The sequence below is a fragment of the Chiloscyllium plagiosum genome, chromosome 17 (assembly GCF_004010195.1).
Source record: "Chiloscyllium plagiosum isolate BGI_BamShark_2017 chromosome 17, ASM401019v2, whole genome shotgun sequence".
In the NCBI taxonomy this organism is placed as follows: domain Eukaryota; kingdom Metazoa; phylum Chordata; class Chondrichthyes; order Orectolobiformes; family Hemiscylliidae; genus Chiloscyllium; species Chiloscyllium plagiosum.
The window spans coordinates 13,966,183-13,992,783 of record NC_057726.1 but is presented as its reverse complement, the minus strand read 5'-3'; the positions used below and the strand labels follow the sequence as shown (position 1 = coordinate 13,992,783).

General features: G+C 37.7%; 1 protein-coding gene across 9 annotated transcripts in view; it reads left to right on the top strand.

The window, feature by feature from the left end:
- The window catches only part of wwox (WW domain containing oxidoreductase), a 946,567-nt gene that overhangs the window by 491,777 nt on the left and 428,189 nt on the right, over positions 1 to 26,601 (top strand). Inside the window, exon 9 of one of the 9 annotated variants that reach the window (XM_043706568.1) lies at positions 18,798 to 18,880. The exons of the other annotated variants lie outside the window; for them this stretch is intronic. Coding sequence (XP_043562503.1) covers positions 18,798 to 18,830 — 33 coding nt within the window. The 3' untranslated portion in view covers positions 18,831 to 18,880. Of the gene's footprint in view, positions 1 to 18,797; positions 18,881 to 26,601 lie in introns of those variants that run through there. 9 annotated transcript variants of the gene reach the window in all.

The window sequence follows — 26,601 nt, the reverse complement described above, 5'->3', positions numbered from 1 at the left end:
ATGCCAACAATACACAGGAAGCTCAGTGTGATGCGTCTTTTGGGAGCAGCTTTGTATCTCTTGTTAAAGGGTCAGCCTTCTTGTTTTACTTGACTTATGGCTGGGTCTGGAAAGAATGCAGAAAATGGCAGGGCATGTTTCATCTTCTGAGATTTCAGGCATTTGAAATGAATGTAATCGACCCCCAAGAAGAAAGAAAGCTCTGGCATAGTGTCCTTGGCTCATGGTACCTGCAACTTGAGCATAAAATGCTGGGTAATCAAGGTAGAAGCTGGGGAGGGATAAGCATTTATCTGGTAAAGCAGCTGGTATTTATTAGTAGAGCAATACCAGGGCAAGGGGAACTACTGAGTGAAGTGGCCCAGGGGTCATTTTTAAGATGTTTTGAATTTAATCTCGATGACTTGATTTGAGAAGCTCAATACAAACTGACTAAATTTGCAGATGGTAGAAATCTTGAATTGAGGAAGATGACAATGGAACTGTCGAATAAGTAATTGGGCAATCAAAGAAAAGCACAACAAATGTAAAATACTGCTCAAGGGAAGAAAAATATCGGAGTTTTCAGTCCTGCTAAGTTTAATTGAAATAATTGTTTAAGTTGGAAAAGAGCTAATGATTTTAGTTAACTCAGCACTCATATGTCTAATGAGCAACATAAAATATAGAGGGAAGTACAAAAATCATAGCAGTGGAACACAAGGCCAACAAACTTATGCTTAATCAGTTCAATGTTCTTTTAAACACTGTTCCTTAGCATTACATGAAGTACTAGTCATGGGATATCAACATTATAGAGATCATGCAGAGAAGCACCACACAATAGATTGTTAATATTAGAGAACTAAATGATGTAGAATGATTAGCAAAATTGAGGCTGTTCACTTTTGAATGGGAGTGACTGAGAATGAATCATACAATTGACGGTATGTTAAAAATTATTTTGAAACATTACTTCGAGTTAAACCGTTAGATAAGAGTGCGCAAGTTAAAACTGATGAAAAACAATTGGGTTGATATATGGAAGTAAATGAAAAATGTGCATTTAATAAGACCACTTAATAAGATATTTGAGATAAAATCCCTGGAATCATGCACAAAGTGGACAGAAACTGTGCTGGCTTTTGCTAGATGGAAGACTTAGGATAGATCATTTGGATCTCTTTATCCATGTCTCTCTTGCAATGTTGTGAATGCATTCCCAAATCATGCTCAATAAAAGAAAATAAAACCTCCAAAAGCTTCAGTTTTGATAGTCAGTCACTGTTGTGTTTGTGCCTGAATGAATTTATATTTATAAGCACTATCCACTATGATGTTGTCAAATCGGCTTGTGGACAATACAGCTTGGGATGTCAAAGGAGTAAGATCAACTATCCATGGTCTCCTCCTAGTCTACCTTACCTCTAATGTTTCCTGCTACACAAATCTCTGAGGCTGAGTAGCAGTTTCTGGGGAACATGCTTCTAAATTGTAGTGAATGCAACCCTAAATGAATCAGTGTGTCTCATACAACAGTCCTGTCAACCCCAGAGTCAGCCTTGTGAACCCTTGCTGTACTCCATCAATGGCAAATACATCATCCCTTATTTAGGGAAACCAAAACTGCACACAGTTCTTCAGGTCCATTCTCACAAAGTCTGTGTCTAACTAACTGTAGTTAGACATCCCTACTCCTGAACTCAAAATCTCTTGCAACAAAGGCTAATATGCAATTTGCCTTCCTAATGCTTACTGCACATGCCCATCTACTTACATTGACTGGTGTACAAGGACAACCTTTGTATTTCCCAGTGTATCACCATTTAAATAATATCTTTCCTTTCTGTTTTTCACACCACAGTGTATATTTTTACTTTTATTCATGTTATACTGCAATTGTCATGTGTTTGCCCAATCACCCTACTTGTCTAGATTGCCCTGAAGTCTCCTCTTCACAATCCCCAATCTCGCCTGGTTTTGTGTTGTCAACCAACTTGGAAATGCCGCATTTGGTTCCCTCATCCGAGTTGCTATCATCCAAAGAAGATACAGAGAAACAGAAAAGAACCACGAAGCCCAGGACCACCAGTCACCTCCAGTGGATTTTGAGTAGCCTGCTCTTGAAGGGTTGATAGCTGAAGGTCCCCTCCAATGGTCAAGAGTCAAAAGGCCAGAGTCTCTTGTACTCAATGCTGTTTCCTCAGGATGAGAGGCACAGTGCTGCCACAGGCTGAGGATGTCAGGGAGATGTCACTGAACAACATCAGCTGCTGGAATTGGACCTTCGACCTGAAGGTATGGGTGACCATTCTATCCCAGTGGCTGTTCGGCTGACAGCTACTTTGAACTTTTATGCAACTGGCTTCTTCCATGGAGTCACTGTTGACATGTGTGGGATCTCTGAGTCATCTACACTCAGTTGTATTATGGCTGTTACTGATGCCATTTGTACTAGGTCACACTACTACATCTGGTTTTCCCGTGAAGAAATCGGTGCTACAGTAGATCTTGTGGTTATAGCAGGGTTTGCCCAGCTGCAGGGTGCAGAATCATATTAGAATGCAGCTGAGTTCACCAAAAGAAAAGATTTCTATTCCATTAATGTGCAAAAGATGTACAGTCTTCACTTCTTCAAAGTTGGTACCTGGTATTCTAGGAGCTGCATGATGTCTATATCAGAAGAAAAGAAGAGCTAGAAGCAGGAGTGGGCTATTTAGCCCCTCGAACCTCTTCAGCCATTTACCATAAGTATAGCTGATCGCATCCCAGTCTCAATTCCACTTTCCTGCCTGCTTTTCGTAACTGTTTAATCCATTATTGTTTTAAAATTTCTATATCTCCTTCTTAAATTTGTTCAGTGTCCCAGCATCCACCACACTGTAGGATAGAGAATCCCACAGGTTCACAACAATGGGAGAAGTAATGACCCTTATCTGTGTTTTAAATCTACTACCCCTTAGTCAAAAACTATGATCTCTCCTTCCATATTGCCCGACAAGAGGAAACATCTGCTCTTTGTCCACTTGTCAATCCCCTTTACCATCTTATAAACTTTGATTAGATATCCTATCATCGTTCTAAACTCGAGTAAGTATCGGTCTCAACTGCCCAAACTCTCCTTGAGAACTCGAATGTTCCTGCTGTGCTTGAGGGGCAAGAAGGTAACAAGGATGGTTACTGGGATCCCTGCCACCAAGCCCACCATTGGGGTAGTGTGGAGTGGGATGAGGGTTTTGGGTCATAGGTTTCAACCTATAATGATAACTATTTTCAATACGCCCACCCTCGCTATTGTTCTGTGGTTGGGTGTGAAGAAATGAGAGCATGCTCCGTCTATGCCCTTGTAACACTAAGTCATAATGACAGCGTGTAAAACTTGCCAGAATTTAAAAAATCCGTTTTGATTTGGCTGAGCATGATTGCCAAGAAAATGCCCCTGGGAAGGATGGGATTGCAGAAAGGGGTTGTAAAGAGGAAGATAATGGAAGAAATATTAAATTTGGGGTTGGCGCAGTTTAAGAATGAAAGTATGTGATTGTTGTAGACAATTTGGAACGACAATGTTTCACTCTTTTTTAGTATTACCTGTTAAAATTACTAATTAAGCAATTAAGAAAGAACTTCCTGCAGCTCCTAATTCCCAGTTTGGCTCTGTTAGTTCCATTGGGCTGGATTTTCCTGCTCAAAGCCAGTGCCAGGAGTGGATAAACTTCCTGACTTGACCTTCCTCCCTAGGGGTAAGTGTCCACAAAGGTGGGTGTGAAAGTAAGGGAGAGGGAGTGGGTGCAGACCGCATTTGGACCAGGTAAGAACAATTTCACAGCAGCCAGAGGAACTGCTAGGCTGATTAAATTTGTTATAATTATAATGAGAAAAGTATGACCCTCAAACTCATATACCCATACTCGTAAATATTCCCCATTCCCTCTGTCAGCTCATGGCCCTCCCCCCATCCCCCATCCCATGTCCCTTCTTCATTCCCTGGCAAGCTATGTCCAATTGCACATCCTCAAATCTTTATTGCCAAGCAATGCCACCCATTCATGCACCCTGCCAGTCATTCCTTCCATGCCAAGCTATGCCACTTTTATGCCCATTCATTCACAATATACTCTACATCAAGCCAAAAACCATATAGTGACATTACAGTGTGCAAAGAAAGTTACAGAAGAACTAATACATTCATTCATATTTTTCCAATTTCTTTAAAAAATCTCCTTTTACTAATAGTCGATAAAAGTGTCAGTCACCCTGTAAACTGTATCAAGTATCAAGTTTAGAAACTGCAAGCATTTGAAACCATGTTTTCTTTTGTAAGTAGCAATGTACAATTGACAGAAAAGATCAAAGGTCCAGAGCTGTCAATCAACCAATGTTGTCCTTGGAGTGCTGCTTTTTCCATTGTCTGTCAGCCAAAAATGCCTAATTGGCTTGTTTTCATAAGAAGTGGAAAGATGTGAATGCTTTACTCTTTTAGAAAATATTTTAATACATTATACTATCACTATAGGGTTTATTAGTTCCAAACAGAATGTATCATTGATGAATGGATGTGAAAGTGGAAAGCTTAGTATGAAGATTATGAGTGGCCATGGAGGTTGCTTGGAGGGTCGATGGTGACATGTGAGTGCTTAGGGGAGCATAGCTGGTATAGGGAGAAATGGATAAGATGTTTTGAATTTGCCTTTCAAACTGATATCTCGTCAAGATTATGGGTTCCTGACATCTCTGATGGTTCTGTCAAACAAGTCTGACCCAATGGAAATTGCATAGGATTGGAACATGTCTATACATGTAATGGTATCAGCTGAGTTGGGAAGGCAGGCTGCAGCAGGTGACCGCAACAAGCCTCACCCTTAAAAAGCTCCAGTAAAAAAAAAATGAACACCCCAGGAATGGGCTCAGGAAACCTGGAATTGATTCCCAGCCATGATTTTCCTCCCTTCGTGGAATCTCCTTGACTCCATGAATCATCAGCCCATATCCTATTCTAACTGTCAAGTTAGACGACAGTTATAGATGATGTTCTTTAAATGAGGTGTCACAATGAGACATTATCCACCTATTCTTATAGATGACAAGAAACCCACTAAAGTATTTGGAAAATAATTTGAATACGCTTCCCTGCAAGTCAGCACGCTTCCCCCATTGCCCATTCAGTTGTTCAAGGGTTATGAGGAAAAAGCAGGAAAGTGAAATTTGAGGGTTACCCAATCAGCCATGATCTCAATGAATGGAGGAGCAGATCAATGAGCTGAATGAGCTACTTCTGCTTCTTATGGTCTTATTAATGGATGGCGCTTCACAGAAATTCCTGACACTGCTAATTTTGGAGTTTTGGTGGGTGCAAAATGGCATGTTTTCACCTATATAACAATTGTCACTGGACTCTGTAAAATGCATTGAGATATTTCTAAGAGATCTGACGAAGTGTTGTATCATTGTCTTTTTTGTGTTAAAACAAATTAATGGAAAGCTGGTTGCATTTGTTCACATTTAGAATTGCTAAATATCTTAAGTGTGGGGAGTACAGTTTACAGGCTGAGATCACCAGACCATAGCAACACGACGGTTGGAGGCAGAGCGCCTCATCTTCCGCCTAGGAACCCTCCAACCACAAGGGATGAACTCACATTTCTCCAGTTTCCTCAACGTCGATTCTCCTGTTCCTTGGATGCTGCCTGACCTGCTGCGCTTTTCCAGCAACACATTCATGTATATGATGGTTCAGATAATAAAATTTATACTACTGTCCAGTCATTAGACCTTAGTAATGAAAGGCAACTGGAAATTGATCACTTTTACTCGACTATAGATTATTTTAGGAAGAACTTTCGAATGATTTTGCTTTTTAAAACAAATGTGATCTTTAAGAGCTAGTTTGTTCTTTGTGTTTTTCAATACACTATTTTTGCTATCATTGCAGGTTTTCCACATAATGCATGTGAATTTTGATTTAAAGAGTTATAACATTTGAGTGCGTAGACAGATGCTGGAGACAATATGCTAAATTGAGAGATAATGATTTGAAATTAATTTGCATTGAGGTGAAATCCAAGTTTACTTGATGTGCATCCAATGGAATTTCAACATGTGACTGATGTGCCAGAAAGACCCAATAGGGAACCTTTTGATAAACTGCAGTGTCGGGTATTTTTCTTGCCCCTTGTCTGGAACCATTTCCTTGCACACAGCATTGCATCTACCAACTAGGCTGAGAAATGATCACATCTAACTGGAGCAGGTACATTAAAGTGACTGCTTTACATGAGGCACAGGCCACAACCAAGTATTCTGGGTATGAAGCAGATGCTTGATCAGTTGTGTTGCTTGGCAGTGCTTTGTCATGTTGAGATTATACTTATGTACAAATAACCGGAAAAGTGAAATGAAATGGAGGGGAATTTGTTAATATCTGGCATGGAATGCAATGATAGAGGAAATAATATCTTTTAAAATGCACTATTATGACAAGGTAGATACATTGCATAATTCTGTCATATTCAGCACTTTTAGATACATCATACTTGCAGTGAGGATCACAATGCTCTTTTGGAAACTTATAGAATCAATAGATTAATAGTGCCTTAATTTGTAGTAACCAATAAACTGGAAGATGCAGTCTTTTCAAAATCAGTTATTCGAACTTGTTATAATCTCATTGGAGCTAATTGCTTTTTATTAAATCCTCCCCTCCCACAAAAAAGGAAATGGAAGACACCAACTGTTGAAAGAACAAATTAGTTTCAAGTTCACCATTAGTTATTTTCATTGACTAGCTGCCAATGCCCAATTTTCTTCACTTGCATGCAACCGGTCGCATTTAATCGGGTAATAGTAGTTTCATCTGCTACTTAATCATTAGTTTGCTGAGATGTTACAGTCATCATGTTATGACAAAAGCACCTTAAAGCTATAATTGATGCATGCAACCGAGAGGTATTTTGACCATCTCAATCAGATTTCAGATGAGACAAAAAAAATCATTGTGCACTTGATCAATACATGGCTGTAGATGTGGTACCTGATCAAAAATGAAAGATACATATAACCATAAATGAAATCCTATTTATAAAGGCTTTCAGATTTCACCCTTCAGTGTGTATTTCTTGTTACTAATGAGCTGTTTTTTGCAGAACAAACGATTATTGGGCTGATAGTCTGCTGTTGTTTTTGCATATTATATTTCAGTTAAAAACAATACAAGACTGATTTAGCTGATAATAGGACAGTAAAACTGAGCTGTAAATGTCTGATATAGTGGCGAAACAGTTCAACTGATGAGGAGGATTTATTGAAGGTACATGGCACTCTTTCATTACACTGTAAAAACAGAAGAGCTTCTGAAGGGTTATAAATGCAAAGAAATAAAAGTAGTGCAGGAGAGCGACCCAGTGTATCGTAGACCCAAGATTAACATTCGCGTCACGCACTGGCTACAATTGCAAAGTACTGCTGATGATTTTTTTCTTTCTGTAATGTGGAATGAAATACCAGTCTGTTTCAGGGACAACTACACAAAGATAGGATGTCACTGGCTCCAGACTTAATCTTCTGTTTAATCCTGAAAGATCAACTGCAGTGTAGTTGTAAAAGTTTCATCACATTAAACGCCCTGGAACATTGTGATTGTGTGAATACACAAAATAGCACAACACAGGCATGAGGTCACTCATGTTATTGATGAGAGAGATGGAGATCTTTTTCGTGGTACTCTCCTGCTTTTAATAGACCCTGCATTGTTCTAGCCTGTAAAGACCTGGTTCAGTTTGTAGGAAAAGGGGAACCAAAATCAATAGTCTACTTGTTGGGAACAAATGAATTATTCTTATGTGAATGTAACGCAGCACTTCCACAGCCCAGTGAGCAGCTTTGTGAAGGAGATGAACTGTGGAAAATCATCTTCAGCACACAGTAATAACACATTGTGCAAGTTAATTTTTATTTCATATAATGGGACAAGACACTGTCCTTGTGCAGGAACAATTTATAAAAAGAAATATTTCCATTGCAATGGAACATAATGCATGAGAACACCACAAGCACATTTTGGAGATAAAAAAAATCACAGTTGAAAGTTTAACTCTATGTATATTTGCAAAAACACTTTATTGTAGTTCATAACTCTGCAGATCTCTGCAAGGTGATATACAGAGAAGGACTTGAAGAATAGAGTGCTGATTACATTCTATTCAATGTGAAATGTGCAGGAAGACAAAGCCATCGTGTGGAAGGTTTAGAGATAAGTTTCTTCATGAAAATGGCATTTTTTGAATGGCAGCTGAGCAAAATTGTTTTCCTTCAAATTTACACACAGCAAAATATTAGCTTCATGACTCTTGAACATCTTATGGATTCATAACAGTGAGAGACAACTTTTGGTCTGAGTGACTTAGTTTTGTTTTTGAGCTATAGATCCACAAGGGTCCTCGCCAAAAAGGCAATACAGATATTAAAAACAAGCAATCTTTTAAGACATGAAGTTAATAAAAAACTGATTTTATATAAGAAACTGTGACCACTTTCAAGAAATTATTCTTAATCTTTCTCGCTGGAAAAAGCTCTTGGGAATTTATCACAGCAACCTTTTGCATATATTTGTATATCAAACTATATGAATAAAATAGGCACTGCTGTCTCTTCTTATGCTTTCTTTCTAAAATCATTGTTGTATAATTTGCATTGACATCATGTGAAATACCATTCCTTCTCTATCGCTGGGTCAAATTCCCGGATATCCCTTCCTAACAGTGTTGTGTCTATGCCTACTGCAAGCAGATTGCAACAGTTAAAGATGACAGCTCACTACCACCTATTCAAGAGCAGTTAGGGATGGGCAATAAAAGCTGACCCAACCACTGAACCCACATTTCCTAACTTAATTTTTTAAAAAAGAAATAGGTCATTTGGCCCACTCAGCCTGCTATAAAAGTGAGACTGATCTGAATATAGTGGTAAGCAACATTACGCCAGACGGTGTAGCTCCGTACGTGTCAATCACCATGTCAGTAAATAGCTCTGACTTCGGGAAGCTGCAGCTGGGCACAGACCTCGGAGGTCCACACAGCAACAGAAAAGATTACAGGGAATGTTGCTCATAACTCCACTTGCCTGCCTTAACCCTGGAAAATATTATTCAGTATTGTATAAGTTAAATTCGTTTAACACTCTTATTTAGTGAAATGTACTTATTTCATATTGAGCCACAAAATCTCACCCATTTCCAAAGATCCCCATCGTTCCCTGCTATGACTCCAAGATGGTGGCAGTTGTGTCACCTGGCAAAAGGAAAGGATAGAAGGACTGCACATTGTCACTTGATGGTATGAGGTATTGATCCGGAAACGTTGTTGCTGCAATAATGGTGGCAAAGTGCAGAGCTTTTGTAGTTATTATGCAAATCCAGTGTGGTGGAGTGTACATAACTGGTGCTTCTGTTTAAAAGAAATCCTATTCCATGAATCATTCACTCAAATGACCTTTATTTAATAAAAGGCATATCTTGAAACTGGTTGAATGTATGATTGCAATCTGTACAAAGAATGCTTATTCAGCAGGTCTCATTTCTGATGTGGAGCAAGGTCTACTTTATTTCAAGGTGTCCTCTGTTGTTGCTTTTGAATCTTGTATTTTCAATGCATTTGATTTCTTTGTCTGGCATTTAAAATGATTTTTGGAGAGTGTAAAGAAACAAAAGAATACAGCTAATTGTCCAACTCTTCCTTTGCCCTTTTGGTTATTGTGTTTACTTTCAGTTATATTCCACTTAGACCTGCAGTAACCACATGTTTAGTATTAGAACAGAGATATACATTCTAAAGGGGGCACACAATCAAACATTTTTGAGTGAACAGAAAATCTTTATACAATTTCCATTTGTAGGTTTGAGCATGATGCTCAAAGATCCAGGACATGGTTCAATAAAGTTAGCAATATTTTGCCACAAACAAAAAGAGAAATTACTGGAAAAGCTCAGCAGGTCTGGAAACATATGTGGAGAGAAATCAGAGATAACGTTTCAGATCAAGTGACCCTTCTTCAGAACTGTTCTGAGGAAGGATTACTTGACCAGAAATGCTAACTCTGATTTCTCTCCACAGATGCTGCCGGTCCTGCTCAACTTTTCCAGCAATTTCTCATTTTGTTTCTGATTTACAGCATCTGTGGTTCTTTCAGTGAGCAGTATTTTGCGTTTATCCTGAAAGCTGAAAATGAAATGTTGCAGTTTGTGCTATCTGCGTGACAAGTATGAATACACTCTGAACAAAGTCATCAGTTTCCTATTTGTTTGTCAGAAAACTAACTTTGTGACAGTAACTTAAACATCCTTCGCTGAGTATTTTTATGCCAATATAAGAGCTATGATGTGGAGGTGCCGGTGTTGGACTGGGGTGGGGACAAAGTCAGATGTAACACAACACTAGGTTGTAGTCCAACAGGTTTATTTGAGATCACAAGCTTTCGGATCGCTGCTACTTCATCATATGAAGTGCAGTGGTGCTCCAAAAGCTTGCGATTCAAATAAGCCTCTGGACTATAACTTGGTGTCACATGAATCTGAATATGACAGCTTTATCTTATTTAGGCAGTGCCTTTCATGTAATAAAATAATCTGAGGGTCTTCTTGAGAATGGTATAAAGAAAAATTAAACACTGAACGACATTAGGTGATTATGGCAGATGGTCAAAAAACTATGCCAAAGACGAAAGTTTGAGGGAACATCTTAAAAGAATATAGAGAGTAGGGTTGAGGAGGTTTAGTGATGCCACTTCAGATGTTATGGCATTGGTAGCTGAATTAAAGATGTTCAAGAGACCAAAGTTACATGAGCATTGATATCTCAGACGGTGTGGGGCAGGGGGAGATTATGGAGATAAAACAGATCAAGGCCCATGGAGGGACTTGAAAATGAGGAAAAGACTTTTGAAAGTGGTGTTTTTTTCAAGGTGGTATTTGACTGGGAGCTAATGAAGGTCATGGTTTATATGTGAATTAGACTTAGAGCGATCAGAATGATGCCAAACAGATCTTAAGATGATAGATAATGAATGAGTAGCATGGAAGCAGATTAATAGCCATTCCTGAAGACTTAAACTTTTTAGTTGTGTATCCCACTGGGAGTGTATGGCACTCTAATTGTGCATTGCAACCAACCCATCCACAGTGGTAAGAACAATCCATAATTTTAAGTTTAAATTGTGTCTTGCATATTGTGTTCAGAAGAGACAGATATGGTATAATTTCATTTTGATTGCTCCTGTGGGTTGGTGATTAGATGGCTGAAGGGTTGTTTTAATACTGGCATTTTAAACCTTTGAGGTGAACAATACAGTGCAGTAAAAAAGGAGAGTAAAGAACTGGCGTTGTTTAGTGACAAAGGTCCAATAACAGAGGGAAAGGCAAAGCATTCCAGAAAATCTGTCTCAGGGTGGTGTATGTCAAAGAGTGAAAGACTGCTAGTCACTGGTTTAGGGAACAAACATAGATGCTACTAATTAGAGTCACACTGCATTTATTTGGAGCTTGTTTTGTGTGTCTCAGGGAAAGGCACCAGATGATGTGAAAAACCATCTGGTTACTGCACCTAAATGTGCTGGAAGGAAACCAACTGCAGTTGTACCAACATGAGTCTGAGGAAGGAACCTTCACTGAGGTTTGGATGTGGTTGTAAGGATAGTTCAGGGGAAAAAGTTTGAATCCTTTTCTGATATCTGTAATGAAATCTTTCAAACCTCTTGTCCAGTGTAATGCGTATTTTGTCATCTTGTTAGAAAACATTTTATTCTTTATATTCAAAGTACACTGGCAGCTTCTTGTGAATGTGTTCAGTAATTAACCTCTATGGTTTAAAAAAAAAGTTAAATTCTAACAAACCAAGTTTCACTGTGGGATCTGACTTGTCCAGTATTAACATTCGGGATTGTAACAATTGGCACAGAGCTAATGTACCCATGGATTTTGAGCTCATTCAGAACATAATATTAACAATGTTTCGGGATTGTTTTATTTGTAAAATACATTAACAACTTAAAGATTTCTAAATAGAACATTTAAAATAGAGCAGTGACTAGATTGTGAGTTTTCAAATTTAAATTTAAAGCTCAATTTAAACATTGTTTGCTGCTAGAAATTTCTGACATAGTTAAAAATCTTCTTCCAGTTCCTTTCTCTTGCTGAGGATTGGATGCAATGTCATACCAATTGTAAGTAACTGCATTGATGCAATGAGATTTCACTATTAACTACAGGATAATATTTAGTATGGCCCCTCTCCTTTCTGAGGTGACTGGACACAAGTTTGGAGAATACCCTGAATGTACCTTCAGAGCCATTGACCTCATGCTAGAATCATTTACCTCTTCCATTGTTCCATACTTCGTGCGTTTCAAGGGTGATGTTTCTTATCTTAAGTGAAACAGCATTAATGATATACTCCACTTACTTGTTAGCAGAGGACATGCTTGCGATTGACATTACCAGCAGCTTGGAGGAAACAAATGAGAACTGAGGGCTCTGTGAGACACCAGTAAATCTTACCCATATACGGTGTACAGAGCAGTGGGAGAGGATGGAAGGGGCATTCAAGGAGGAAATAGCAAGAGAACAAGGTCAATATGTTCCCGTAAAAACAGAGTGAGCCAAGACTGGAGAATCCTGGATATCAAGGGTCAAAATACACTGTTAACTTGGTGAAATGTCAAAGCAGGACTACTTGCACACCAAACAGTAGAAATAGAATAAAATGTGTTAATCAACCATGATTTTCAGCTGAAATACTGTTTGGGCCCCTTATCTAAGGAACAATATGCTGACATTGGAGGCAATCCGGAGAAGGTTCACGCGGCTGATTCTGGGACTGACTTATGAGGAGAGATCGATTAGGTTGGGCTCATGTTCATTGGAGTTTAAGAGAATTAGGGGTGACCTTATTGAAACATATAAGATTTTTAGGGGACTTGGCAGGGTGGATGTGGAAATGCTGTTTCTCCTTGTGTTTAGATTAGAGTGGTGCAGTTCAGGCAGCATCTGAGGAGCAGTAAAATCGACGTTCCAGCATCTGCAGTCTTTGTTTTTACCCTGTTTCTCCTTGTGGGGGAGTCTAAGACCAGAGAGCAGAATCTCAAAATAATAGATTACCCATTTAAGATGGAAGTGAGAAGAATTTTTTATTTTCTTAGAAGGTACTGAATCTGTGGAATTCTCTACAACAGAGGGCTGTAGATGCCGAATCATTTAACTGTATTCAAGGCTGAGATAGATAGATTTTTAATCAGGAAAGGGATCAAGGGTTACGGAAAAAGGTAGGGAAAGAAGAATAAAGGATTATCAGGTCAGCAATGATCTCATTGAATGATGGAGCAGACTCGATGGACTCCTATGCCTTATGGTTTTATTTGGTAGGACATGTATTGAGAGAGGGAGACAGTTGAATTCCACCAGTTCTAATGCTTTACTATAAAGGTAACTTGATGTCCAGAAAGGAATCCTCTTTGTCGTCGGTGGTGAAAAATTTGAAAATTCATTATTGTAATCATATATGGCTCCCTGTCACAGACCAGCCTTGGTAATTCCATCAAAGAATAGATAATACCCTGTTAGAAATAGTGCATTACTCCAAGAATGGGAGTGTTTTCAGAAAGATTGATCTTTCAGAAGCTGGAGTAGAGCTGGTACATAATTAGATCAATCTCCCAGAGTTCAAATCACTTAATTTTGCATGCTGTATAATTAATAAAATTAAAAACACTTTACTTAATTTGATTTGTCTCTATCTCCTTTTACTCAATTTTTTTAGATAATCTATTGCTGTACCTGACATGCCAACCTGCACTCTCCATTGAACCAAAGTTGATCTCCCAGCTTGATGGTAATGGTAGAGTGGAAGTATGCCAGGTAATTAGGTTACTGACTGTGTTTGAGTAGAATGCTGCTGCAACTGATTGCCTAGCACCTCATGGATGCCCACATGTGTGTTTCTGAATCTCATTAAAGTCTGTTCAATCCAGCACAGTGGTAGTGCCACACAACATGATGGAGAGCATCCTCAACATGAAGATGGGACATGGTCTTCACAAGAACTGTATGGTGGGCACCCCTGCTAATACTGTCACAGACAAATGCATTTGCAACAGGTAGACTTCTGATGTTGAGGTAAAGTCTGTTTGTCCATTTTGTTGGTGTCCTCATCACCAGCTGCAGTCCTATTGTAGTAACTATGTCCATTAGAACTGGGCCAGTTGTGGTGATGCTTTTGGTGAAGGAGACTGAAGTCCTCATTCAGAGTATTTTCTGTGCCCTTGCTGCCCTCAGTACTTCCTGTAAGCAAGGTGCAAACTAGAGGAATATTGATCCATGAGTCAATGGTGATGGTAATCAGTAATCAACAGGGAGAAAGTGAGGATTGCAGATGCTGGAGATTAGAGTCAAAAAAAGTATGTTACTGGAAAACCACAGTCGGTCAGGCAGGAGAGTAAACGTTTCGAGCATAAGCCTTCCTGATGAACGCCAACTCTTCTGCCTGATGCTGCCTGATTGGCTGTGCTTTTCCAGTACCACACTTTTTGACTCAGGCGTCAACAGTAGCTTTCCTTGTCCACTTTTGACCTGAGCATAGAGCAACCCCTTGATGACTGTGCAGCATTATGTTGGTGGGGCAGGGCATTCCCAGTGATGGTGGTGCCTAGGACTTTTTCTGCATATTATTGTGTCAAGCTGCTTTCTGCTAGTCTGTGTATCAGCTATCCTAGTTTTGGGACAAGCTCCCAGATGTTGATGAGGAAGATACTCTAGTCTCTGGAGAGCTGTGTTTGTTCATGGTGATGCGAGGTCATCCACCCAGTTCCATTTGTTTCTTTTCTTTATGATGGCTTTATTCAACAGAGTGGCCTGCTCAGCAATTTCAGGGGCCAGTTAAGAGTCATTCACATTGCTGTGGGTCAGGAGTCACATTTAAGGCCAGACCAAGTAAGGATGGTAGCTTTCCTTTCCTAAAAGTCATGAATGATCCAGATTGACTTTTATGACAATCAATAATAGTAATATGTTCTCCATTAGGAGGAATGTTTCATTTTAATTCCAGATTTTTTTTAAAATTGTGTTGATTTTTTAAAAAAATTGAATCCAAATTTCACCATTGGCCACAGTGAAAATTGAACCTATAGCCCCAGAGCATTCACCTGGATTTCTGGATTACACATCCAGTGGCATTACCACACAACCAGCATCTTCCTTGTCAATACTGATTGCTACATGCTCATTATGATTGTTATTTTTAATTTTTATATTTTGTACAGGATTATCTGGTTTAAAAGAAACTTTTTTTTAAGAAGAAAACTAAAATGCATTAGATCTGTGCTGAAGTAGTAGCTACAGTATATTTGCTACTTTATAAAAGCTCGGTAAATTAGCATTATTACAGACAGTAGTATAAACTTAGTATTGGTAAAATCAAGATTGCTCCATCAACACAGAAAGCAACCTAATGTAATTTTCAGCTTCAGTGCAGACCCATGCATGCACCATGTGCAAGTAATCGAATGACGATAACCCTACAATTTTGTTGCAAAATCTGTATTTTCTGTCAACGCAGTGGCCCATTCGTGCACTTTTCTTACTTGTGCTTTTATTTATGTCAGCTTCCATCCTTTGGCAGTAACAGTGTTTCTGATTCACTTTTGTTTATACTGATCCATAGGAATGAAACACTAAAGCCTGTGCTCTGATAACTTCTTGGTCGAGATAATGTCAGTCTAACCCAGATTTTTTTTAAGATAAAAAGAAATGAATGGAAGAGGAAATTAATGTTCTGCCTTCATTGTCTTAGTTGAATTGTGGCAATTGGTGGCACTTTCTGAAGTGGCATTGAAGGTACTTACAGATTAGGCAATGGTTGCTCCGTGAGTACTTGCAATGGGTGTAAATGAGCAGGTGAACCTTGAGAGAAGTATAATGGCAAGAGCAGAAGGAGAAGAAAGGGTCTTGAACTGCTATATTCAAATGGGGATAATTACAGTATTTCAGGGTTTGCTTTGTGCGATGACAAGTTTCATAATGTGCAATGACAAATTTATTCTAAATGTTTAAATTCTTAAAAAGAACTATTTTACATGTAGAACATGATCTATTAAGAACCGCTTTTCTTTGGTTTCAATGTGGATTAAAGTAGGTTACTAGGTACAGCATGTTTGCACAACGGACTTTAGTGTTACATCACCTTTAGAAACTTGTCTGTTATTATGCCAAAGATGTAAAACATTTAAAACCATCTCTCACAGGACAATAACTTTAATAGCTTGTGCACTTTTCCTATTTTTGGCTGATTCCATATAAACAGAATAATGTAATGGTCTACTAATTTGTCTATACCTGGCAGAATTTCAAAGTATCAGTCATTTCTTGCAGAGAGATGCCAAGGAAAAAACTTTGCCTTTATTTTGCAGAGTCTGGTCTTTCAGGTTTATGAGGTAGTATTAATGTTATATGACTAACGTTTCCAATAATATTTCCTGTGTATAAATGGTTTCATGCAAAGCTGGAATTTTAGTTCAATTATCTGGTAAATCATCGGCTAAGGTATGCCCACTCTAACACTAAGAGTACATTTCTGTTTTCTTCAAATCAGAACTCAAATCTGAATTTTCCAAACTTGAACTATTTCGCAACATTGTTAATTTTTAAACTTACTTGCGGTTTAAAACTTTAAAATAAACTTAATTCAGCAATTGTGGTAAAGCTGGTTCTGCTGGCCTGAAATAATATGTAGCATCACTGGGGGCAATTCTGAAACATGAGGTTGTGAGTTTAAGCCCTAATGCTTGAGCATACCATGGAGACTGATGCTTAAATTTATTACTAAGTAACTGCTCTATTGTCAGAGATGTCATCTTTCAGATGAGGTGTTAAACTGAGGACTTGTATTTCCTGTGCAGGTGGGGCAACCAGCCAATACCACAGGAGCGTATGATCTATTGAATTATCATGTACGCAGTTCGTGGGACCTCACTGTTTGCACATTTCTGCAGCATTGACCTGTTATACAAGCGGTGGCTAGTCTTCAGAACTCATTCTTTGGCAGTAAAGTGGTTTCATATGTCCTGAGCACTCTGTATAAATGCAACATTTCTGTTTCAATTAACTGATTTCTTTCACCTTTATATTGGGTAAACCCAATTTAATTCTTTGTTTGTTTGGTATTAAAGTTGGTTTGTTATCATCATTTTTACAATAGAAATTCATCACCTTGCAATTAAGTATAATTAACCAATTTCTTTGATCACTTGATTTATTTATAGATCATGATAATTTCACCAAAGACAGAAAAGTCATGTTACTATCTTTTGACAGTTTCTTTTATTTTTATTTGCTGACGACAGGCTTAAAATAGTTCATGTAGTAGATTCTCTGATACTTGATCACAGAGTCACTGGCAACCAGCCGTATTAAGTTGCTCCTTTTCCGCATTTAGATTACCTGATACTGCACCTGACTTTTCTGAATGACAATGTTAATTGTCATTGACTGTAATAGAATATGAACATTATAGGCACTTGACACCGTTTTAATGGTTTTGACTTTTCATTCCTGCAGTAGGAATCATTATATGTGTGTGAAAAGTAGTTGCCTGAGCTGGAGGCACGGTATCATTACATTCTTACTTCGTGCTATTAACTTTCCATAAAATGTTAGCATTAACATCATTTTAACATGGTAATAATGACGTCCGCATTGTGTTGAAAATTAAGTGAATATTTGGTATAACATTTTGAAACCCCATGAGGGAGATAATTGTATATCACTGTGATGTTGTGAGAGCTGTTTTTGTTGCTCAATCCTAGGAAAGCTATAGTGTCATTTCAGCGCCAAGTCCAGAGTAAAGTCATACTTAAGTTTATTGAAAAGCGATTCTGAGTACACAGTGAGTTAGCACCTTTTTTTTGTTTCTGTGAATTTCTGTACTAGCACTGAACAACATTCAACTTCAAGGTTTTTTTTGCTGCTAAGACAGCTTGCAAAAAACAGATACTTATTTTAGGGCCAAGAAAAAAATGTAAAATATTTAAAAGGACTTTGAGTTAAGATTTAAAATGAAATTTTAACAGGCAGTGTTTTGTTTCTACGGGTTAAATGTAAGGAATTGTAAATTGCTTAAACTGGAGTAGAGTATATCAGTATTTATGTGCTGCTGAAAGCTAATCTTGTAAAACATTCCAGTGTTAACAGTTGTTGAAGCAAGGGAGGTGGTGAGCAGTGGTTTAGAAGGAACTAGAAAAGGAGTATTTTTAATGTTTAAAATGCACTTAGCAAAAAAAATATCTATGCACGGTTAAAAACCTAATTGTAGGGAAATAATGTTAGACTCCCTGTTAATTTGAGCATTCGATTGAATTTTGAAGCTGTTTGCTGGCTGTTACTGAAAAAGAAATTAATTTCAATGACCAAGCTGAATGAAGTGAGGTTTTGTCAGGTAATTAGTCATCAGCCTTTAGCTGCTCAGGGTCTATCACTCCACTAATCCATACATAAACCCCAGCCTTTCACAGTCAGATATAATCTGGGAAGCATTTTAAACACTCATTTTTTTTCTTCTCTTACAAACCTGCCGAAGCCTTACAGATGAAAAGTACATTAATTTATGTCCAGGTTTCCTGGGCTGGTTGTCGAAGGTAGAATTAATGAAACTGATTTACATTTTACTCCTTTGTTTGATGAAATCTGCTGTTGATTAAGTGTAGGCAAGCAGAAAAAAAGTGTAACCATTGCTTCATCCCTCTCTCTCTTTCTGCCATTATTTATTTGTTGTTCTTATTTATTGTAGGCCGCTAGGTGTATCGTTTTGTCCCAAGTCTAACTGCTGGCTACTGAAGCCCGTCATAGATACCGAAACCCAAGGCACATCGGGAATGAAGTTATTATTAACTGTTATATTTGCCTGTGTCATTTTTGTTTCTCCTGCAAATTTCTTTTTAACTTTATGAAGGAAATTATGGTCATGATTTTTTTCAAAGTTAGCTAATTGGACTAATGTTTGTTAAGTTGTGACAAAAATGACAATCTTATTTCCAGATTTGTGTTATAAACCAGTGCATTCTTTCACAGGCTTCCCTTGGGAGTCATAGAAAAAACATTTTTATAAAGAGGTGTTTTATAATAGTTCTTGGTTAATGAGAGACTCATAAAAATGTGCCTTAAGTCAGGAGCTTTTGATGTGTCAGGATAGATAAGGGTCCACTGTGCCACAGAAAAAAATACAGATCTATAAATGTTGCGGTACATGGTGAGTAGCACAGAAAATGTTACTTTATAAATGGAACTTGCCTTGTGACAGTAGGATCTGTGATCATATCCATAGATTCTTCTGTTCTCACCAATGACTTGTAGGGAGAGCCAAAATCAAAGGTTAACTGGATTATGCAGAAGATTCTGTAGTGAGGGTCGAACAAAGGTCACTTAGCCCCATTTTAGCTGTGGAAGACATAGGTTGTACTTAATAATGTTGTGTGTTAGTTCAGAAAAGCCAGACAAGTTACAAGAGACTTTTCATGTCACTACAAAAAGCATTGATCTTCTAAAATTGGTCTTTTATTTTTGTACATGTTGGTTCAGTTTGTGATTAGGATCTCGAAAACACAAATAATATTTTTATTGTTTCCTTGTTCTCAAAATGGTGTGTTTTCCCATTTATATTTCAGCTGAATATGCAACAAAAATCTATATGCCCTAAGATAAATTTAAAAAATATGGCGAACTGATGATCACGTCAAAGTAGTGTGCTAGGAATGTGTAAATGCATTAGGAATTCAGTAGTATTGAGTGTGTTATAGTATTGCCATAAATAAATTTGTATGCAAAATTCAGATTAAAAGATGTGATTTTTTTTTAAAAAATCAATACAACCAAACAAATTACTTAAAGAAATAAAATGATCTGTTAGCAGTATTTCAAGTTGTAATTATGTTGACCTTCAAGCAAAGGAAGGATATGGGAATGAAAGGCTATTCTATTTTATAGTATGCAGCTTTACATTTATTTAAGAACAGATATTGTATGACTTGAATCTATCGTTCAATTAGAGTGATTTCTGCAATCAAAGCTTGATGTGAAACACTGTTAATTTTATTCAAATATAGAAATCCAGCTGCAGTAATTTATTTTTGCAAAACTTGTGCAACAGAAAGAGGAGAAAGGATCATAGTTTCACATTTGATTTCACACAAAGCCTTTCCTTGAATTGCAAGACATGCAAAAGTACTCAGTACAATTTTGATTCCTTCCACTGACTCAATGTTGCAAGTAGAATATGTTATGTGCAGCTGTGTGATAAATACAAACAATTCCACTTCTGAGATTGACTGTAGCCCACACATATTTCCCCTCCCCAGGCTTATCTATGGCAACATTGTCCTCTTAATTTTCTTTCATACTTGGTACAAAATTCCCAGCCAGGCGTATTTTATTGTCAAATTCAATGGCAAGGTGAATTCTTCATAAACCTCAACATGCTGAACACCTGAAAATCCATTCGAGGCCCCAGTGGAAATCTGAAAATCAGTGAACTAAGGGTTAATTTCTGAAACAGCGCTATCGTAATTAGTATTTGAGTAAAGAGATAGGATCAAGAATCATTTCTTGTTCAGCCATGCTGCCATTCCAACCCAGGCTGCATTATTTTTCCGAAGTGTGAAAATTGTTCATCTGCATATCATTCAGATCTTGCTATGAGCTCCTTGTGTGATCTTATTTATAGCCTTTCCGACTCAAAGAGCCCAGACTGGGCAGTTTATGCAGTATAGAACATTGATTTCTTGTGTGACCGCATCTGCCTGATACAGAAAAGGGATTGAGCAGTTATTTGTCTGGATTTAGCCTTTTCCTTATCAAACATTTATGATTTAGCACTAAGAACAGCATCTGCCAGTAGAGCTGTTTAGTGAGTGAGGTTTTTTTTAATGTATTGTACCTCAGTCTAATGGCAGGAACCCTGGTTCAATACAATGAACTTGGAAAGGTTTTCTTAATGAAAGCCTTGACGTTTTCTGTATTGGGGCTACATTTATCAGCTGTGTAAAGACTGTATAGACTTCATTATACAGAGAACTGCCACTGCATATTTTTAAGGCCATCTATTCAGTATCAAAGGATGGAAGGCAGAGAAGTAAAGGTTAATGGCTGAAGCAGATGATGTCAGAATTATCCCTACAGGCCAGATTTACTTAATTCTCTCTGTGATAATTAGATAATTGTGAGCCCATTGTTCCATGCACTACTTTTTTTGCTGGTAGAATTCAACTTGAAATAGATTTAAGGGCAAAGCTATGAATTTTGGGTTGAAGCTGTGAACAGTGAGGGGGCAATCAGTCTGAGATTTATTCTGTTCATTGTCACAGGTCACTCTTTTCTCTAAAGGGATACTTTTGATTACCACGAAATAAAACAAAAAAAACATCGCCACGTGTAATCAGCAGTCAGACACTGTGTCCTCACAAATGGGAATATTCATCTCCTTTTTCATTTTTCTTTCCCTTTGGAGAGTCAGTGCGAAGTCAGCTTCTAACAGGTTGTTTGTCATGTCTGCTGATTCCAAGCTGACAGCTCTTGAGTTTCCAATGATAACAGCCATCGGACTTGATCTGAGTTCAATGGATATCACTAAAATAGAATCATCGTCTTTGTGATGGATAGAAAAAGTAAAGTAATACATCCTGATAAAGCTATAGCTTTTCGACTGTGACCTTGTACGATCTATAAGTGAGTTGCAGTCCTGGACAGTGCTGAAATGCATCAACACTTTGAAATTTAAGTAGCAGTGAAATCCATCAATGGGGTGAAGGTAGAATGGCCTGAGAAACCAATGGATCATGCATAGAGGGCTCAAAGGGAAACAGGGTAAGCTGAAGGTCAATATGCAGACACGTCCTAAAGGAATGCACCGAAACTCATTCGCATTCAGCCTTCAGAGCACTGCTGCAGTATGATGAAAGATCAGTGGAAACATAAAACAAGAACCTCGGAGCATTTCCTTTCTCCCCTGCCCCTCCAAGCAGAGTGTAAGAAGGTGTATTTTAAAGGCACACTCGAGGGCAAACATTGACTGATAGCAATTTACTAATGCATAGCTACATGCAAAACCAATGGCAAGATGCCAGAGTTACAGTATTATCTCTGGGTGCTGAAGGCCCCTGCCTGGAAGAGGTACAGTTTATCTCCCATAATTTTAGGAGGGAGATAGTTGAAGTGTAATGTTAAAATATCTTGCTCAAACTAAAAAAGAATGGTTAGTGTTATGAGTTGTTCTTTTATAGGAAAGAATAAAGGGTTAAAGAGTCAGATTCTTCTCTTCCATGGCACTGTCATGGGCTTGTGAATAATGTTGGGGAACTTGTATCCAGCCATCCCAAAATCTGAAGTCTTTAAAGTCTTGAAGAAATGACTTTTTTTCCTATGAGAGACACTGTCTTATGAAAGTGTTATGAAATCATGAATGAGACTTTTTTTTTCAAAATGCAAAACAAAAGGATATTTACCTCAGTACAAGAATTTTATTGCATTTTAGGGGAAGTTGGAGCTGGGGTGTTGTCGCTCGAGAAATAACAACCAAAGGATGGGACTAATGGATATTAGCCATAGTCTACCTCTTAAGATTTCTAGTTTTTATTTTCAGTTTTATTTTTATATGGGAGGGGGAATATGGCAAACAAAAGCTCTCCATAAAGTAGCTGAATACCATGGTGGCTAAATTTCACTAAACTTAACCGAAATTAACAATCCCTTTTCCATGCACATGCACACCCACACTTATCTAAGTGTGCTTCATAGACATGGCTTTTTCTGAAGCATTCACATTTTACACTATACAATGCTGGAATGCTTAACAGGATCGAGGGGCTGAAGGGTCTACTTCTGTTCTTTTGTACATGCTCGATGTAAATTCTCCAGCCTTACTGGCCAGCCCCTGACAATGCAATGGAAGTTAAGTGACTCCTGAACCATTTATTCTTTTCTGTGAAAAAAATAACCCATAGCATTATCAGTTTTGGGATGTTCCATTGTGTTTTCTGAGGTTCACAGATATTTCTGTATATTATTAAATACTTACTGACACACTGCAGTGGGTATAAAAAAATTTACAAGGATAATATGAGAATTGCAGGAATACTGTTTAGGAGAGGATGCATTGGCTGTGTTTCTGAAAACAGAAGGCTAAAGCGTGGCCTAATATTGAGGTTTTTTGCTAAAGTGGACTTGGTGCATATTTTCACTTGTGGGAAAGCGTAGAATGAGAGGGTTATCTATGAATCAAATATAAAACTTAGAGCAAACCTCTTTAACCGAAAGAATGGTGAGAACATGAAATTTGCAACAAGAGGCAGTGGTTGAAGTGAAGAGTTAACCTAAGTCTAGGTGAACATATGAGAGAGAAGGGTCCAGATGTGTGAGTTGGCAAATTTAGATAAAGAAAGGTGGAAGGATGTCTGAGAGGAGAATAAACATCAGCATTGACTGGTTGAGCCAAACAATGTGTCTGAACTGTGAAAGTGCACAGTTATTATTTAGACAACCATTGGAGGCAGCTATAGAGACAGTGAGATGATTTTGCAGATGTAGGCTGAGGGATATATTTTGCTTACTGAGAAAGGACCTTGCTTTTTGTTGAATACCACAGGATCTTTAAATTCATGCAAATAGATCAATGGGACTTTGGTTTGATCTACCATTAGAAACATGCCAATTTCAGAAATACTCTTCTAATATTGTAAAACTGTGAAGCTCTGTCAACTCAGAAATGTGTTCAATCCCTCAAGTGCACCTGCCACACAGGTTTGTGATGCTGAAGTGTATCTATCAGCCACTGAGTCTATGCTGAAAATTAAAAGTTCTTTGCATCCATTTCTTAATGTGCTTAGCACAATCTCTTTCTCAACCAAGATGCTAAGTACAGCATTGCATATGTATTTTATTGCATAAACAGTGCAATTTATAGATTCTTACCTAAATTCTTAATTGTCTAGCCTTGATTTATCACCCAGCATTTGTAATGCCACCTGCAATTGGGTAATTGCTGAAAGGCAAAATTGTTCCTTTGACTTTTTGTTCCTTTGCATCTGAAATCAAATAGTGCATCCAGTAAATTCTTGCGAGATTTACTGCATAACCTCTGCTATCCAAGTGCAGGCCTGAAGTCATGAAAGATGCTTAAATATTCTGAACTCAGCATTAGAAGTATACAAAGGATGGTTTCAGAGGTTTTGTTGTATCTGATGAGCATTTCTTTTTGTTTGAAAATATTTGAATGCATGTTATATCTAATCAAGAAGTTTGAATTGACCATTGTCTGAATTGATAGATTACAGCCATGAAATCACTCCCTAGTTATTTGATGCACACGTGCACCTCCTGTACATCCTATGGTATTATTTTTGGGAATTCTTGGATCCAGACTACAACTGTGATGTTTCGTAGCTAATCGGACCATTAAGGCTACTGCTCTAAATAGGCAAATTCGCATAGTAGTCCCTAAATAATGGAGGTCACTCAGAGGTCAGGTGTAATAGATTATAAATTTTACACTGCAGATCAAGGTCTGACTATCTTTTTTTTATAAGATTATTTGTCCTGCTTAATAAGGTTTGAAGATAGATATATGATATATGGAGGGCCATGAAAATATGCAAGTCTTTTTATGTGTAAATATAAATATGAACGTATAAACAAAATTATCTAGTTAATTACAATATTTGTGAATAGTGAGACATAAGGTGTGTGAATTTGTTTATTTTTTATGATGTATGTTTCACAAATAACCAGGTAACTTTCTTTTTCAGTTCTTTCCACATTTATCTTAAGATGCTTTCTGGATGTCCTTTTATATTTCAAAATGTTGGATAAAATTCATACCATGTCACTGTGTGCTCCCTCAGTAGATTGTACATGCAAAATGCATGCATGGAGCATATTTTATATTCACTTTGGGGAGATGTTAAATTGGTTAAACCCTTTTGAGTAATGAGTGTATATTACAGCATTTCAGATGCATGTACGTGCATCCAGTTCCAACTTTGAAAATTACACACAGTAAAATCATCATCATGTATTTTCTGAGGAGGTAGAGTCCAACATGCTCAGGACATTGCTTTTATTAATGGCATTCTGTCAACTCCTGTAAGCTTTGCATATTTGCATATTAAAGAGCTGGGTAAAGAAATACTTCTTTTATTACTGCAGCTCATAAATCAGTTTGCATTTCTCCATTAAAACCTGTCTCAGCAAACTTGAGCAAAAATTGACTGAAATCAAAATGCACGCACAACTAGGCATACGAATCGATCAGTCATTTGCTTAAAAACAAATTCTTAGCGTTATTGATGGGCTATTATTTCATTCCTTTAGGAAAGAAAAATTGAATCAAATAAAAAATAAAGTGGAGAAAGAATAAATGAAATTTAGTGCGAAGTTGACCCTGTGTATCATTTTTAAAAATCCCTTACACATAGAGATATGCTTGTTTTTTATAAAATTTAACGAAAATTTGCTTACTGCAAGGTATTTCCACACAAAGGTACTTGTAGTTCCATTTCTAAATATTTCCCACATATGTTTTTGAAATTGTATTAAAATGAACTAGAATTTCAATTTAAAAAGCCTTAATCCTTTCACTGAGCTTTGTCCCATCTTCTAGACATAAAAGGTTCACTGTATGGCAGAGTCAATAGTATTGTCACTATACTTGATCAACCAGATTCAAATTTGAATCTGAATAAGTCAGTGTTGCTTGGTTGTTCAACTGTTTGGGCATCACAGTAGAATCCAATCTTATTGAGAATCAACTATTGCACGTAGCTTGTTCTTTCAAGGTCACTGCACAGGGATTAGGAATTGTGACAAGTCGTTTCCAATTTTTCTGAGTTACCTGGTGTTACCCTAAAGATTAGTGATGATAGTGAAAAAGCAAACACAAGATGTTCTTGACTTGTCTACAATAGTAACGTGTCACATGATATATTTATCTGCTGCACCATTGAGGTCATAGAGATGTACAGCAGGGAAACAGACCCTTCGGTCCAACCCATCCATGTTGACCAGATATCCCAACCCAATGGTACCTACCTGCCAACACCCGGCCCATATCCCTCCAAACCCTTCCTATTCATATACCCATCCAAATGCCTTTTAAATGGTGTAATTGTAGCAGCCTCCACCACTTCCTCTGGCAGGTCAATCCATACATGTATCACCCTCTGTGTGACAAAGTTGCCCCTTAGGTCTCTTTTATATCCTTCCCCTCTCACTCTAAATCTATGGCCTCTAGTTCTGGACTCCCCGACCCAGGGAAAACACTTTGAGGGGCATGGATAGGATAAATAGACAAAGGTGTTCAAATGCATGTGTTAAAGAGCCCATCATTCCATCTTTTAATGCAAAGGTATTTGAGTCTGAATATGGACACAGATTACACAATATATTTATAGAAAGCATATACTGGTCATATTGTTTACAACTGTATATGACGATACAGAGATCCACAATGAGAACAAACTCATCTATTTTATTTACAGATTTTGTCCTTTTGTATAAAATTCTTAATGGATGTACTGAAGTTCTCTTTGTGAAAGAGATTGCTGTCT